Source organism: Bos indicus x Bos taurus, chromosome X (genome assembly GCF_003369695.1).
Source record: "Bos indicus x Bos taurus breed Angus x Brahman F1 hybrid chromosome X, Bos_hybrid_MaternalHap_v2.0, whole genome shotgun sequence".
NCBI classification, from domain to species: Eukaryota; Metazoa; Chordata; class Mammalia; order Artiodactyla; family Bovidae; genus Bos; species Bos indicus x Bos taurus.
The window spans coordinates 45,304,934-45,322,736 of NC_040105.1; the positions used below are offsets into that span (position 1 = coordinate 45,304,934).

The 17,803-nt window shown below is 42.5% G+C and overlaps 1 protein-coding gene across 7 annotated transcripts in view; it reads left to right on the forward strand.

Moving 5' to 3' along the window:
• The first annotated feature begins 1,065 nt into the window (after positions 1–1,065).
• ZNF674 (zinc finger protein 674) overlaps positions 1,066–17,803 on the forward strand; it is a 34,212-nt gene continuing 17,474 nt past the window's right edge. Inside the window, exons 1-7 of one of the 7 annotated variants that reach the window (XM_027533848.1) lie at positions 1,066–1,168; positions 2,121–2,229; positions 3,533–3,601; positions 4,163–4,205; positions 5,247–5,293; positions 6,026–6,152; positions 6,439–6,537. In XM_027533848.1, the coding sequence (XP_027389649.1) occupies positions 5,258–5,293; positions 6,026–6,152; positions 6,439–6,537 (262 nt within the window). In that variant the 5' untranslated portion in view covers positions 1,066–1,168; positions 2,121–2,229; positions 3,533–3,601; positions 4,163–4,205; positions 5,247–5,257. The other 6 variants (XM_027533852.1, XM_027533854.1, XM_027533850.1 and 3 more) reach the window with 6 other exon arrangements.

Here is a 17,803-nt window from a genome sequence, read left to right on the forward strand (position 1 = left end):
TTGGGCTATGATTCATCCAACTACCCTGGGAGTATCAATTAACTCACAGGGGCAAAGGGAAAGAGAGGGAGAAAGCAATGTGTTCATATGGAAGAATAAATAAATGTATGCTGGATGCCATGACTGCTTTCCTCACTTCTATCTTTCAACAGTGCCTGGCAGATATTGGCTGTAGCACAGGAGTGGGCATCCTGAGCCCAGATTCTGCCCTGCCCAGACCAAGTTCTGCTTGCAACCAGGGAAGTGCCACAGGCACACAGCACACACTTAGCCTCTCTCCTCAAGACCCTGACAAGAAACAGAAAACTCTCCTGAAGAGCACTACAGGCTTCTTTAGCAGACCACGTTGCCACAGGCTGGCATCATGAGAGAAACCGTTCTCCCCCACTTTATGCTGCATTTTCAAAATGGGCAAAGCCCAGGTTCTCCAAAGATCCCCAGGCTCCAAGAAACCAGAACTCCTCGATTTATTTCAGGAGAATCAGGTATCATGGTTTCTTCATTCGTGCATGCTGCCGGCCCAGCAACCTGGCCCCCATCCGCTGCTCCAGGCAGCTTCTTGAACTGTGCCTGACCTCTGCTCTCTGATCCCTGACCTGACACCAGAGCCCGGTTCCAACAGGCCGGCCCCGCCTCCAAGATGGCCGCACTCATGTAGGTTGTAGTTATCACTGAGGCTTCTTATTCTGATGATCTAAAGAAAGAGGAGACCGTGGCTTTGAGGGATGGAGGGATGGGAACTCCCCAGGGAGCACAGCCACAAGGAGGCCCGGCGGCGCAAGAGGACGGGGAGACCAGGCCTCGGAGGCAGTGGACCCGGCTCCACTACGACAGTCTGCGCGGAGGCCGCTTGCCTCCCGCCTCCCGAGACGCTCCCCACCCCCCACGTCCCAGCCTTTCGTACGACTCGTCGCGGAAAATGGTCGCACTCCCTCGTCTCTTCATCTAACCTCAGAGGGAGCCACGTCAGAACCAGCGTCCCTGAAAGGCGCCATGTTGCCCATTGGCTGTCTTGCCATCCCCCCAGCCCCCTCACCTCCCTCCTGCGCGTGCGCAGCACTTGGGCTCCCAGGGCAACGGAGAGCGGAAGTGTTCTGCTCACCCCGAGGGCGGTGCGAATTGGCGCTGGCTGTTTTACGCCCTCAGACCTCGGGTTCCTGTTAGTTTAGTAAGGGGAGGCGAAATTGGGGACGGGCTGGATGGGGAGGTCGGAGGGGCCGTGGGCCGTGGGTAATGAGCTCGCGCCTGGGGGGTGTTGAGTGACAGGGCTGGGGGGCGGGGAGGGGACTACGGAGTTAACGAGCGAATGATTCATTAATTGATTCCTTTAGCAACTGTTTACTTGGTGGTGGTTTAGTCGCTAAGTCCTGTCCGACTCTTGTGACCCCATGGACTGTAGCCCGCCTCAGTCTATGGGAGTTTTCAGGCAAGAATACTGGAGTGGATTGCCATTTCCTTATCCAGGAGAATCTTCCCAACCCAGGAATCGAATCCGGGTCTTTTGCATTGCAGGCAGATTATTTACCGACTGAGCTATGAGGGAAGCCCAACTGTTTACTTAGTGCGTAGTGAATACCAGACAGCACTGTTTCACGTTAGTCATCACAATAGCCCCATGAGTAGGCACGATGGTTCTCTTCATTTTACAGAGAGAAAGCAAGAACAGAAAGGCTCGGACACTTGGCCCAAGTCACACAGTAAACTAGGGGGATCCTTGTTCTTTTTTTCAGCATACTATTTATGTGTTTCTAACTAACATACCTTGAATTTATCAACTTTATTGCTTACTGTCTCTTCCCTGCTAAGAATATGGCTCCTCAAGATGGGGGAACTCTGTTCATGTAGAACAGGCATAGTAGGCACTCACCTCTGTTATTAACCGAAGAAAAGCAGCAGAGCAGGTGGTCAGCTTCATTCCAGAGCCCAGACTCTTAGGAAGTAAGGCAGTGCCTAGCTCTTTATCTAATGGTGGTGGTAACTGAGCTTACTAATGTCAATTTTTAAAACTAGAGGGAGGCACTGTGCCTTCTAGTGTCAAGGGAAACATTTGGGTTTTTCTCAACTTTGCTCCATCATAGACTTTGCTAACTGCATCTCCTATGTGGTCATTCCCTTTCCAGGGTCAGGGTTCATAACAGCCAACAGCTCACCAGCTTCAGATGCCAGCTGATCTACCATGGGCTTCCTTAGTTAGTCTACAGAAGACCCAGTCTGAGACCTCAAGAGGAGGTGAGTTTGCCTGGTTGAAGGTAGAGACATGGTCCTGAAGGGAAGGTCCTAGCAAAGGTATCTTTGTCTTTGAATCCTTGGGTCCTGCCTCCTTAGTAATAAGACAGCTCATTTGGGAATTCCCTGGTGGTCCAGTGGTTAGGACTCTATGCTTTCACTGCTGAGGGTCCAGGGTTCGATCCTTGGTAAGGGAACTAAGATCCCACAAGCCGAGCAGCCAGACCGAAAAAACAAAAAACCCTAAACCCCAAAAAGACAGCTTCTCTGAGGGGAGTTGGAAGAGAAGCACCAGACCAGACCTCAGGGCAGAGTGGGGAGATCCACAGGACAGACTCAAATGCTCTAGTTAGAGGAAAGTGGCTCACAGTATAGCAGGTTCTAGAAGAACTGAACCTGCAGTGCCCTCTGTCCCTTCCTTCAGCTGAAAGAGAGCAAGACTTCTAGCCACCATCAAGAGCTATGTCATGGTGGTCAGTTGAACCTCTATTGCAGGAGAGAGATGAAAGTTATGGATGGATGGAGGGATGCTGCCCTGTGGTAGTGCTAGCAAGGACATGATCAGGCTGGAAAGATTGACTCCCTACCTCCCAGGACTTTCTCCACTCTAAACACATTTGTGCACACAACATTTGTGCTCCCCTCTTGTGCTGTGGGCTATTTCAGTCAGTCCCATAGTAGGAACAATCCACTTGTCTATAGCAGAAATGTTGAATCTCCTCTGCCCTGACTAAATGACTAAATGTTTTTGGTTTCTGCATGTCTGTGAAATCTCAGAGTAGTCTCTAGGTAGCCATCACCTAACTATGCTACCCCATTTTCATGCTAGTAACTGGGTCTGGAAGCATGACTCATTAAGCTCCATCTTGCTGAACCCTGTGGTTCTGATACTAAGGCAGGGATTGCTAGAGTGGCAGTGGTTGACAAAAGCTCCTTGCTGAAAATTTGTTTTGAAAACTGCCAAATAAGGAAGAGCTTGGCAATCAAATGGCCATGATGGGAAATAAGGAAGTATTAGGGAGGGAACAGGGAGCTGGTGGGCTGGAAGGACCGGGGTGGGAGGGAGCAAGGTCAGTGGTTTCCAGTTCCGTGTGGACGTGACCAATGCCAGGCCCTTAACCTCCCTCCATCCCCCTACCTTTCACCCTCCACCCCTTTCCCTTCCGCCCTGCACTCAGCCCTGGTTAGTCTCCTTCCTCCAAACCGCAAGTTGTCCCTGTCTCCAGACTGCTCAGGGTGTGTCACTTCAAGGGCTCAGTGTGATAATTAGGTGATTTGTAATGATTTCTCCTTTTTATTTTACTAGTAATTAATATTGTCAAAAATGATAAAATGCAAGTAAGCAAAAAAGGAAAGGTGAAATCAACCCTCAAAGGTAAGCAGGGTCAACATTTTAATAGATGTTCTTCAGTACATGCATATAGCTTAACAAAGGAGATCCCACCCACCTGCTTTCTGGTAACCTACTTTTAAATATGTTAAGACATGAGAACAGGATTCCGTTGCATTTTTAAAGCCCATGTGGTATTTCCCATTTTGTGTGTCTTATTTTTTTTAAACTTGAGTCCCCTTTACTGGAGGTTTAGTTGCTTCCAGATTGTTGAATGGTGGAAACACCTAAAGTTAACATCTTTGCAAATAAATTATGATAAATTCCCAGGCATAGAATTCTTGAGAGAAAGGAAATATCAGGTTGTTAATGGCTTCTGAGTAGAAGTCTTTAAACACAAGTCATATATCTGTCTAGGGAGAGAAAATCAATTCCCATGAGACTGTGCAAAATCATGGGATCTTAGCCAAGGGAACAGCCTGGAGCTACCAAGCCTTCTGTTCTGATCATCCTCACTGTGGGGCAGGGGTGATTGTTATTAGGTTGGTGATGGTGGTCTCAGGGCTGTGTGCAATGACCTCAACCCTCCTGATTCTGCCTTCCTAGATCTCCATCCTTGGTCTGAGCAGGACTGATGGTCATGTCCCAGGTGAGTTCCTAATTTACCCCTACTTTGTTTCCAGTTAATTTGAGGCAGCAATTAGGAAATTATATGGTAACCTTGAAAAAATATCTGTTAGTTCCCTCAGCTCTGGCTGTTTTCTGCTCAACCTGTCATCCACCTCAGGTTTCTCCAGTCCTTCCTCTTTTCACCAAAAAGGAAAAAAAAAAGGAACAAGATAGAGAGGAAAAGACATTTTTGTCTACTTCTTACTCTTGGAACTGTGCTTCATATTTTTGCCTTCTCAAAGAAAATTGCTTAAATGCATAAACTTATCTTGCTTTTTCTATTCACTTTCAGTTCACTTTTTGCCTTTTCATTATGTTTAAAATTGTGAAAGTGTCTCATGTTCTAATATGCATAAAATAAACAGTATCCAAAAGATCCCTATTTCTTCCCCCAGTACCACATTCTTCCTCAGAGATGCCCACTGTTAGCAGTTTGTTGATAAGGTGCTGTAGATGCATTTACTTCAGTTTAATTAACTAAAAATAGAGGTACATGTTGGAGAAGGAAATGGTAACCCACTCTAGTACTTGTGCCTGGAAAATCCCATGGACGGAGGAGCCTGGTAGGCTACAGTCCATGGGGTCTCGAAGAGTCCAACAGGACTGAGCAACTTCACTTTCACTTTTCACTTTCATGCATTGGAGAAGGAAATGGCAATCCACTCCAGTGTTCTTGCCTAGAGAATCCCAGGGATGGGGGAACCTGGTGGGCTGTCATCTGTGGGGTCACACAGAGTCAGACATGACTGAAACGACTTAGCAGCAGCAGCAGAGGTACATGTAATGTGTATTTTTTCTCAAATGCCATCACACCCCCATACCCATCCTGCTTTTCCCCCTTGATTATATTATGAGTGTTGTTCCCCATCAGTACATAGAAACTGTTTCAGTTCCTTTTTCATGGTATGGATGTCTCATTTAACTATTTCTCTCTTCATGAATATTTGAGTTTTTTTGTTTTATTTTTCTATTGTAAACAGTGCCTCATGAACCACTTTATATGTATCTGTTGGCCCAATAGTACAGGTATTTATGGAGAGTACACCTGGAAGAATTTTTGAACCAAAGGTATTCACACTTTAAATTTGCTTTCCCAAATCCTGGACTGATTGTACTTTCACAAAATTTTAAATACCAGATAATTTCTGTGTTCAACTCTTCTAGGCTGTTGTTGAAAGGTTAGAAGGAATCCAGTTCATGCTATGATGCCACCTAAATTCGAGGAAGTTACTACAGAAAAGTAAAAAGCGAAAGACCATTTTTATTTAAGAATATGGATGCGGAAATTCTAAAAATGTGTTCTGAATAGAGCATTAATAAATTGAATTGAGCATTTTTTAAAAATTACTCTGTACCTATGGTAAAACATTCAAACAAACACTTTGTTCAACAAAAGGTGAAAAATAATTTTCCTTCTCACCCTGTTTCCATATCTCCTTCATATTTCATGCATGCTGCCAGAAATCGTGTGTGCATATTTATTTGTCTCGATGGAAGAATCCCCCTTTCTTTTATTTTCTTCCTTTTCACATATAGCACATTCTAGTCCTTTCTGTGGCCATTCCATTTCACTGTGTGTTTGATCAACCTTAGCTTTTCTCACCTCAGCACTCTTGACCTTTGGGTCACATAATGCTATGTTGTGGAGGGGTGCCATGTGCATTGGAGGATATTTAGCAACATATCTGGCCTCTACCCTCTGGGTAGAGGGATGCCAGTGCTCTGCCCCCCAACTCTTCCCCCCCCCCCACCACCCCACCTTGTTGTGACAGTGGGCTAAGGAGAAGTGTGTTGTTGCAGGAAACATTGACCTTCAGGGACGTGTTTGTGGACTTCACCCAGGAGGAGTGGCAGCAGCTGGATGCTGCTCAGAAGAACCTCCACAGGGATGTCATGCTGGAGAACTACAGCCACCTGGTCTCTGTTGGTGAGGAACCCGCCACAGGGTGACTGGAACACACCCCCTCGTGTTTCCCTCTCTGGGCTGCTGCAGCTCAGGGGCATCTGGGCCCTGAATGAGGCAGGCCTCAGGCTCCCGGTCAGGAATGGTCATGCTCTCACCTTCTCTGTGGATGGTCTGCACTGAGGGCCCACTGGCTAGGCTCACAGGGCAGTCACCAAAGCCAGACCATCTCCACCCTGCAAGAATGGGCCTTGGTTCTGGGATGCTGCAGGTGTTCATAACCAAGTCCTCTGTCATTTCCCCTCAACAGGATACCTTGTGGCCCAGCCACATGGGATCTTCAGGTTGGGACAAGGAGAAGAGGAAGCCAGGATAGCAGCTGGAGAAAGCGTGATATGGAGCTGTCCAGGTAAGCCCATGCCAGGCCAGCTGGGCCAGATAAGGGGACCTTCACGGCTCAGGGAGATCTTGGCCTCAGCGGCATGCCCAGGAACTTGTCTCAAAAGCCCCAGGCTTGGAGACACAACTGAGGGCTGATGGAACAAGCTGCTGTGATAGCTACATGATGTCCCACCTGCCACCCCTCTGCAGCCCCTTATTCTTGGGGTTCAGAAAGAGGCAGCTGCTATTGTTCTCTAGATCCTGTCTCCACCTTCTAGCATCTCCAGTATAGGGAGATGTGCCTAGGTTTGTCTCTTTCCTCTTCCTCCCCCTTTCTGAAAGCTGTTAAACCTTCTCTCTTGGGTATTCACATGTTCATCAGAAGCCAAGCAGATGAAAGGATGATCTTTCCTCTTTATTTGGCATATTGTGGGCCCTTAAAGTCTGAAATGCAGTGTCTTTTACCTCAGGGAAATTATCCTGCCTGGTTTATTAATTTATTGGAGTTGGGATGGACAAAAGAGCTTTGCTTAGTGACCTTCAGCTCTACCAGGCCAGGTACCACTGTGTCCTTGTCTGTTCTCAGTTTGAGGCTAAACAGTGTCAACTTCACACAGATTTCTGTTTGCTTATTTCTCTCAGGCCATTCCAAATCTAACTTGATTCCACCTGTTGTCAGATTCCTCCTCTTATCAATACTTCCCTCCTGCTTAACTCTTTTGTCTTTTGTATTATCTCTGTCTATTAAAATAAGTAAACCTGAGAGCATATTACTTACACAGTGGTATGCTTCAGTGAGCACTGTCTGCTTTCCTGTTTGTTTGTTTGTTTTTGCTCAGGGTCCCTTATGGTGACCGAGGAAGTCTTGAGACATTGCTCTTCGTCTTTTTCTCTCCCACTCTTGGTGGTTACCCTTCACTGCACTCCATGGACCAGCAGCCTGGGCATGGCCTGGGCTCAGAGTAGAAGTGCAGATTTGGGATCCATTTCAGCTTTACTGAATCTGCATCTGCTTTTCAACAGCTGTTCAGAGATTAGTTTCATGGCTGCAGCTGTAGTCAGACAGGCCCAGCTGATTCCAGGTGACTCTCTAGATGGCTTCCCTAGAGTCCACTCCTGCCTGGCAGGTGCACCCTCTCACTCAGAGCATCCCTGAACCTTCTCCCAGGGACATTTTGACCTACAGTTTCCTCTTTATCAATCAATCCCATATCTGCTGCTCCATAGAGATTCATCAGGGTTTCTGGTCTGCAGATGGCCTGCTTTTTCCTGCTTCCAGTGTTTCCAGGAATTGAGTCTCATTCTTATTTCAATATTAATTGTGGAAGGAGGAAGCACAGACTCAAAGGCAGCTTCCATCCTTTGAAGACACATTTCCCATGTTGAGTCTGAGTGTGCAGAACAGTCTGGGATATGAAGTAATTTCAGTGCGTTTGCAGTCACACCTCCAAGGGCAGCTTCTTTTCAAGGTTTCTAATTCCTCTGATGAGCATCTCCAAAGGTCCAGGGAATACCTTCACACCTATATTTCTCTGTTCGCTTTCCCTCCTATGAAAAATAAGGATTTAGTTCAATTAACCTTGGTCTTCTGCTCTGCAGGGCTTCACAATGTTCATTAAATTTTTATTTTTCCTTTCTTTGTTGGCTATCTATGTAACTTTCAGCAACATTGCTAAGCTTCTGTTTTTGCATTCCAGTTGGTAACTTTCTTTAAACCATAGCCAAAAGCCTGTGGTTTAATTTTCTACCTGGAACACAAACCCCTAGAGGCAAGAGTCCATATCTTATTCTCATTCATCCAGGTGTGGGGCTGTAGAGGCACTAAGTAAGTATTGCTTTGATTGTTTTGGACTGGGGCAGAGGAAGGAGGTTTGTTATTCTTCCATAGCCCAGTGGTGAAGAGCTTGGACTTGGGAGCTCACAGCCTAGATTCAGATTCTAGCTTCTTCACTCACAAGCTGTCACTTTGTACACGTGACTTAGCTGCTCTTTGCCTGTTTGTAGAATGGGGCTAAAGGCTAGAACTTACAGGACGGACAGAATTTAATGCATTGATAAATGTCAAGCACCAAAAAAATGTGTGTAGAAATAAAGGAAGTTCTCAATATATGTTATCACTCTTTGTATTGTTGTTATTAGCCATATGGAATATATGTAATGGTTGTCAACCAGAGGTGTATCACCTGTGGAGGCCTACTTATGTGCATTGTCACATTCCAGATAGTTCTGATATCCATGTCTAGTTCAGATTCATTGCTTTAAATGTCTGCTGACAGAAGTTCAAAGGACTGTGAGACTTAGCAAGGCCATCACCCAGGAGCATGGGTCAGATGGGATAGTAAATAAGAGCACACAGCCTCACTACCGGATAGCTTGGTTCTCTTCCCCCATTCCTCCATTCTTCAAGCTACTTCAGGGCTTATATTTTCCTCTAGGCCCTGGATGAAATCTCTGACAGATCTCATAAATTCTCGGATTGTTCAGAGATAATAAAAATCTTCTGTCAGGATCCACATATCAAGAGTAGCCTTGCTGTCATATTTATTATTTTCAATTTGTTGAGGTTTTCACAGAAAGAACTACCTTTGTTAATTTTCTTTATTGTGTTTTCCATTTTGTTGATTTCTCCTTTTACATTTATTTCCATTTCTACTTCTTTGGGTTTACTTTGCTGTTCTGTATCAGTGTCTTTTTCCCTTCAACATTTTATTATAAAAATTTTCAGACAAAACAAGCAAAATAATTATAGTTTGAACATCCATGTAATACCATTTAGATTCTACAATGAATGTTTTGCTGTATTTGCTTTATTGCCTATCTGTGTGCTAATTCCTCTCTTCTTCCATCGGTCTCCCTTTTTTTTGTGTGTGGAATGCATTTCAAAGTGAGTTGTGGATATCAGTACACTTCACACCTAAATACTCCCACAGGCATGTCATTAACTAGAATAAAATATTTCTTAGTATTTTTTCTATCCTTAATGCTTAACAGGTATTTTCATAAAAGGAAATGCAAAACTAGCACAATATGATCGTGGGTTGTATGTGGTAGTGTTTTAATGTAATTTCCAGATGCATTTTCCATGTACTGTCATGATATATGTAACTCCAGTGTCTTCTTGAAAATGAGGTTTGGGTTATTGAGGTATAATTTATATACCATGAAGTTCACCTCTCTTAAGTGTACAGTTCTATATATATTGACAAATATATAGTCATTTAAATACCACCACAGTCAAGCTATTGGACATTTTCATTCCCCTAAAACATTGGCTTGTTCCTGTTTACAATTAAACTTCTCCCCTACTCTCACATCTGATCTTGTTTCTTCTAGTTTTGTTTTTTTCTAGAATGTTATACAAATGAATCTTATAGTATATAGCCTTATGCATCTTGCTTCTTTCATTTACCTTAATGCTTTTTAGGTTCATCTGTGTTGTGACATGTTTCAACAGTCTGTTCCTTTCTGTAGTCAAATGATACTCCATTTGCTTACCATAGACCAAGATATGTACTTTTGAATTTTTTCTTATTTTTGGTTATTATGAAAGAAGCTGGTATGAACACACTCATGTTTAGGCATTCGTGTGGACATATGTTTTCATATTTTGGGGGTAAATAGAGTGGGATTGCTTGGTCATGTGGTAAGTGTATGTTTAACTTCACAAGACATTACCAAACTGTTTTACAGTGTAACTGTACCATTTTGGATGCCTACCAGCAACATATAAGAGTTCCAGTGTTTTGCTCTCTTGACAGCACTTGGTATTATTAGTATTGTTAGTCTTTCTAGAAGCTGTGTAAGAGTAGCTCATTGTACAATTAATTTGCATTTCTCCAATAACTGATATTCAGCATCTTTTCATGTTCTTTTGTTTGCCATCTATATATCTTTGGTGAACTATTTGTTGTAATCTTTTGCCATTTTTGTTATTATTAAATTGTGAGAGTTCTTTATATATTCTGGATGCAAGCCCTCTATCACTATGTGTTTTCCAAATCTTTACTCCCATGTGTGGCTTGTTTTTATCTTAACAGTATCTTTCCCAAAAAAGACATTTTTAATTTTGATAAAGTCCAATTTATCAAATTTTTCTTCTACAGTTCATGCTGTTATACCCTGTATAATAATTCTCTAACACAAGGTAACAGAGATTTTCTCATATTTTTATTTCAGAGGATTTATAATGTTAGCTCTTATATTTATCAGGCTTTCCTGATAGCCTAGTTGGTAAAGAATCCACCTGCAATGCAGGAGACCCCGGTTCAATTCCTGGGTCAGGAAGATCTGCTGGAAAAGGGATAGGCTACCCACTCCAGTGTTCTTGGGCTTCCCTTGTGGCTCAGTTGGTAAAGAATCCGCCTGCAATGCGGGAGACCTGGGTTTGATCCCTGGGTTGGGAAGATCCCCTGGAGAAGGGAAAGGCTACCTACTCCAGTATTCTGGGCTAGAGAATTCCATGGACTGTATAGTCCATGAGGTCACAAAGAGTTGGACACGACTGAGTGACTTTCACTTTCACTTATATTTAGGCCCATGGCCAATAATGAGATGAATATTTTTACCTGGTACGAGTTAAGGGTCATTGTTTTCCTTTTTTTTGGCATATGCATATTTAATTGTTCAAGCAGCATTTTTTAGAATACTGTCTCTTCTCCATTGACTTACCTTGGTACCCTTATCAAAAACAGTTGAGCACATATGCATTGATCTGTCTGCCACAGGTATCAGGTACAGGTATCAGGTACAGTGAATCTTCCAACTTTGTTCTTTTCATAATGTTTTGGTCCTTGATATTTTCACATAAATTTAAAAATCAGCTTGCCAATTTCTGCATGAAAGCCTACAGGGATTTTGTTTGGGATTACTTTGAGTCTGTGGATCATTGAAATACTAAGAATATTGAGTCTTCTAATTCACAAACATAGTGTATCTCTCAATTTATTTAGGTCTATAAAAATTTATCTCATTATATCAGTAATATTTGGTAGTGCATAGGTCTTGCATAGGGAATACAACTGCAATTTAAATATTTCATTTTAAACACACCTATTTGCTTTTTGTCAGTATCTCCTTTGTGTTTTTTTTAATTTAGTGGTTGCTCTAGCAATTAAGAGATACATACTTTATTAACCCTTTCACCATATATAGTTATATTTTAAGACTTCAAGTCATATGTAGAAAGTTTATAGCAATATAGGTCACTTCCCTCCCCTCTTTTATGTTATGCTATAGGTTTCAAATGTATCCACAAATGTCATACATATCTTAAAGAATTCAAAAGGAGAAAAATAGCCTGTATGTTTTTTTTTTTTTTTGCAACCCCATGGACTGTAGCCCACCAGGCTCCTCTGTCCATGGGATTTCCCAGGCAAGAATACTGGAGTGGGTTGCCATTTCCTTCTTCAGGGGATCTTCCCAACTCAGGGATTGAACCTGTGTCTTCTGCACGTCTCCTGTATTGCAGGTGGATTCTTTACTGCTGAGCTACCAGAGAAGCTCATTCTGTATATTTACCCAAATGTTTTTGTTGTGGTTGTTAATTAATTTATTTTAATTGGAGGTTATAGTTACTTTACAATATTTTAGTGTTTTTTTCCATACACTCACATGAATCAGCCATGGGTGTACATGTGTCCCCCATCCTAAACTGTCTTCCCACCTCCCTCCCCATCCCATCCCTCAGGATCGTCCCAGTGGACCGGCCCTGAGTGCCCTGTCTCATGCATTGAACCTGGACTGGCGATCTATTTCACATATGGTAATAATACTTGTTTCAATGCTGTCTCTCAAATCATCCCACCCTCACCTTCTCCCACACTCCAAAGTCTGTTCTTTACATCTGTGTCTCTTTTGCTGTGTCGCATATAGGGTCATTGTTACCATCTTTCTAAATTCCATATATATGTGTTAATATACTGTATTGGTGTTTTTCTTTCTGACTTCACTCTGTATAATAGTCTCCAGTTTCATCCACCTCATTAGAACTGATTCAAATACATTCTTTTTAATAGCTGAGTAATACTCCATTGTGTATATGTACCATAGCTTTCTTATCCTTTCAGCTGCTGATGGACATCTAGGTCGTAGCTATTGTAAACAGTGCTACAGTGAACATTGGGGGACATATGTCTCTTTCAATTCTGGTTTCCTCGGTGTGTATGCCCATCAGTGGGATTTCTGGGTCATGTGGAAAATTCTGAAAGAGATGGGAATACCAGACCACCTGACCTGCCTCTTGAGAAACCTATATGCAGGTCAGGAAGCAACAGTTAGAACTGGACATGGAACAACAGACTGGTTCCAAATAGGAGAAGGAGTACGTCAAGGCTGTATATTGTCACCCTGCTTATTTAACTTCTATGCAGAGTACATCATGAGAAATGCTGGGCTGGAAGAAGCACAAGCTGGAATCAAGATTTCCGGGAAAAATATCAATAACCTCAGATATGCAGATGACACCACCCTTATGGCAGAAAGTGAAGAGGAACTAAAAAGCCTCTTGATGAAAGTGAAAGTGGAGAGGGGAAAAGTTGGCTTAAAGCTCAACATTCAGAAAACGAAGATCATGGCATCTGATCCCATCACTTCATGGGAAATAGATGGGGAAACTAAAAACAGTGTCAGACTTCATTTTTTTGGGCTCCAAAATCACTGCAGATGGTGACTGCAGCCATGAAATTAAAAGACGCTTACTCCTTGGAAGGAAAGTTATGACCAACCTAGATAGGATATTCAAAAGCAGAGACATTAGTTTGCCAACAGAGGTTCGTCTAGTCAAGGCTATGGTTTTTCCTGTGGTCATGTATGGATGTGAAAGTTGGACTGTGAAGAAAGCTGAGTGCTGAAGAATTGATGCTTTTGAACTGTGGTGTTGGAGAAGACTCTTGAGAGTCCCTTGGACTGCAAGGAGATCCAACCAGTCCATTCTAAAGGAAATCAGTCCTGGGATTTCTTTGGAAGGAATGATGCTAAAGCTGAAACTCCAGTACTTTGGCCACCTCATGCAAAGAGTTGACTCATTGGAAAAGACTCTGATGCTGGGAGGGATTGGGGGCAGGAGGAGAAGGGGACGACAGAGGATGAGATGGCTGGATGGCGTCACTGACTCAATGGACAGGAGTTTGGTTGAACTCCAGGAGTTGGTATGGACAGGGAGGCCTGGCGGTTCATGGGGTTGCAAAGAGTCGGACACGACTGAGTGACTGAACTGAACTGAACCGAACTAATGGCCATTCTATTTCCAGTTTTTTAAGGAGTATCCACACTGTTCTCCATAGTGGCTGTACTAGTTTGCATTCCCACCAATAGTGTAAGAGGGTTCCTTTTTCTCTGCACCCTCTCCAGCATTTATTGTTTGTAGACTTTTTGATAGCAGCCATTCTGACCAGGGTGAGATGGTACCTCACTGTGGTTTTGATTTGCATTTCTCTGATAATGAGTGAGCATCTTTTCATGTGTTTATTAGCCATCTGTATGTCTTCTTTGGAGAAATGTCTGTTTGGTTCTTTGGCCCATTTTTTTTATTGTTACTCAGATACTTTATCATTTCTGTTGGTCTTCCCATCCACCCTGCAGAAGATCCTGTTTCATTTCTCTTAGAATAAATCTGATGACAAAATCTCTTTGCTTCAATGTAGAATTCTGGGTTGACATTTTTTTGCCTTTAGTAATTTTAAGAAGTTCCAGTATCATCTGACCTTCATTGTTTCTGATGAGAACATCAGAGTCATTTGAATAATTGATTCATATGTAGTGTGCTTTTTTTTAACTGACTACATTCAAGATATTTTCTTTTAACTTTGCTTTCCAGATATTTGACTGTAATATTCCTGGGTGTTTCTGTGAGTTTATGTTGTTTCTGCTATGCTGAGTATCTCGAATGTGTCATTTTATGTCTTTTTCCAAATTTGGGACTTTTTTAGCCATTATTTCTTCAGACCTTTTCTTCTGCACTAGTCTCATTTCCTTGGAGGACTCCAATGATGTGAATGTTGGACCTTTTGATACTGTCCCAGGGATACCTGATGCTGTATTTCTTTTATTTTTCTCAGTCTTTTTATCTCTGTTCCTCATATTGGCAGGTTGGACCATTTCTCTCAGTTTCATTGACTCTTGCCTCTCTCGTCTCCATTCTGCTGCTTAATTCACCACAGGTGTTGGTTGTCTTTCTGCTTTCAGATACTATCTTTTCTAGTTCTAAAATTTCCATTTTTTAATAGTTTTTTTTTTATCTCAGTTGAGAACTTCTGTTTATACATTCACTTCAAGTGTGTCTGCCTCATAGAGCTGTTTCCATAGCTGCTTAAAATGTCTTTGGTATTTCCAGCATCTGGCAGCTGTTGGTTATCTTTTCTCTTGAGAATTGGTCACATTTTGCTAGTTGTTTGTTATGTTGAATGATTTTGGATTCTCTCCTAGATGGTGGTGATTGTTTTGTTGCTTTTAATCTTTATTTATCACTTAATAAACCTAGTTAGACTCATATCACTGGTTTTGTGTTGCCCTCTGTGGGTATTGATTCTAATCGATATGGTGTTCAAAGCCTTTGCTTTGTGTATGCACCATTCAGGGGTTAATTTGAGACTTGAATGATGGTTTAAGTCTTTGTGCAGTTTTCAGAACCTTTGCTGGCCTGCTTCATGGTTGTCTCCATACATTTGTCACTCAGGTGTTAGTCTCAGACTGAGCTGTGGTTGAAATATTACTTTCGTTCAGTTCTTAAAGCTTTGGTGTGAGGCTTTTGCTTGGATGAGCTCAGGACTTCTGGAGGTTTATATACCATTGGGACAGAGTCTTGTGAAAAAAGAATGAGGACTAAAAAGAAACGCCCTGGTATATGGGCTGCTTCTTCACTTGACTCACCTTCAGAGTCTGCCTGCTTTATTTTGCTTTTAACTTGTCAGAATCCTGCATAGCTGCTTTACATATTTTGTCCAGAGTTCTTAGTTGCAATGATCAGTAGGAGAGGGGCTATAGTAGACATACTTCATTGTGCCCAGAAATGGAAACCTTAGTTTCATTCATTCTTGCTTTTATCTTTATTATTTCTATCCTCCTGGTAGTTTGAATTTAATTTTCTCTTTTCCTAGTTTCATAAGGTAGAAGCTTAGATAATTCATTTGATAGCTTCCCTGTCTAATATAAGTATTGTGAATGCTATGACTGCCTCTAAGAACTGATTTAGCTGTTTCAGCCTCTCTGTATTATACCACAATATACAAGAAACATACAAGAAACTGCATGTATTTAAAATGTATAATTTGATAAGTTTTGACATGTAAACACCCAAGAATCTATCACCAGAATCAAGATAGTGAAGTCATAGAATGAGCTGGGAAGTATTCCCTTCCCTCTTTAGTTCTTTTGGAGAATTTATATGAAATTGGTATTATTTCTTCCTTAAATGTTTGATAGAATTCCCCAGTGAAGTCATTTGTGCCTGGAGTTTTCTTTATAGGAAGGCATTAAACTACAGTGTCAATTTCTTTAATAGATACTGGATTATTCAGATTATTTCTTCATGAACAAACTTTGCTAACTTGTGTCTTTAAAGGAGTTTGTCCATTTCACCTAAGTTGGCAAATTGATTGGCATAAAGTTGTGCATAGTTATTTCCTTATTATGCTTTTAATTTCTGAGGGTCTGTGGTAGTCGCATTTTAGTTTTAAAATAGTAGTCATGTGTAGAAGTGAAAACTATGAACTTCATTTAAAGGGAAATCTCTCCCCGCAGTGAAGCTTTTAGTACCAAAGGAAGCATGCTCAGCTTTTTCTTTCTTTACTCTACTCTCCCCACCCCTGGCCCCTGCCACTTGCCAAATCACCAACTGGGCCGTCTCTGGCTCCTTGGGTGAAGCAAGTGAAGAAGGAGGGAGTTAGGACAAAAATAGTTTGCCCTAAGTGATAAAGATACAATCTGATATTGACACCCTCTGCATGTGGCAGATTCTAGAGACTGATTTCTTTCTGTCCCTGGTATGTTTTGGGCTTCCCAAGTGGCACCAGTGGTAAAGAACCCACCTGCCAATGCAGGAGACATAAGAGACACAGGTTCAATACCTGGGTCGGGAAGATCCCCTGGAGGAGGAAATGGCACCCCCGTGGCAGGCCCCTCCAGTATTCTTGCCTGGAGAATCCCCATGGGCAGAGGATACTGGTGGGCTTCAGTCCATAGGATCACAAAGAGTTGGACATGACTGAGCACACACAAACTGGTATGTTTATGGTTTCTTTGGAGATGCCCCAGCTAGGGCCCTTGATTGCTGGAAAGAGGCGGTGCCTCTTTTCCAGCAAGTTATTTAATATATCTCCTTCTTGTCCTCACAAAACAGCACCATCGTAGACATCCAGTCTCTTTTTTCTAAGGTCACCTTGATGCTAGGAGAAAGCCCCCTCTCGAAAGTAACCCAACCCTGTTTCTATCCAGAGAGTCCACATCTGGCTTGTGGAATGTATGTCTGTGTGATGGGGCCTTGATCTCTTCATCATCTCCCCCGACCACCCAATGCAACCTTTTTTTCTGTGGCCACAGACTGCCACAACCTGCCTGTCACCTGTAGAATTTTCTAGCCACAAACCAGGTGCCTAGTCCCATGTGTCCCCCAGACTCTAGTGGACATATATCAAGGAGGTTGTCTCCTTGAAGTTATCCTTACTACATTAGGGCTGGGGCAAAAGTACTCCTCCTGCCCCTATTGTGTGAGAGAAAATGCCACCGCTTTCCAACAGCTCTGTCTGAAGACGGTTTCTTCCTCAGCTTCTTAAACCTTAATACTACTTAATACTACTTAATACCTACTTTTATTTTTTTTAACTCGTACTTGTAAGGTGTCTTACTGCAGAGGGACTCCAAGTGGTTTAGACCTACTCCTTTAAGTCCTGCAAAGGTCTCGACTGCAAAAGCACTTGGTAGTATTTTATTACCAGCCTTTGAAATTAGTAGGGTTTTTTTTTTTTTTTTAATATTTTATTTTCTTGTAGTGAGAACTCTTAAGATTCACTCTCTTAGCAACTTCCAAATACACAATACAGTATTATTAGCTACACTTGGGCTTCCCATGTGGCTCAGTGGTAAAGAATCTGCCTTCCAGTGCAGGAGACGCAAGAGATGTTTGATCCCTGGGTTCAGAAGATCCCCAGAGGAAGAAATGACAACTTGCTCCAGTTTTCTTGCCTGGAAAATTCCATAAACAGGAGGAGCCTGGCAGCTAGAATCCGTGTGATCGCAAAGACTTGGACATGACTGAGCGACCAAGCATACACACACAGCTATAGTCACCATGCTGTTACTAC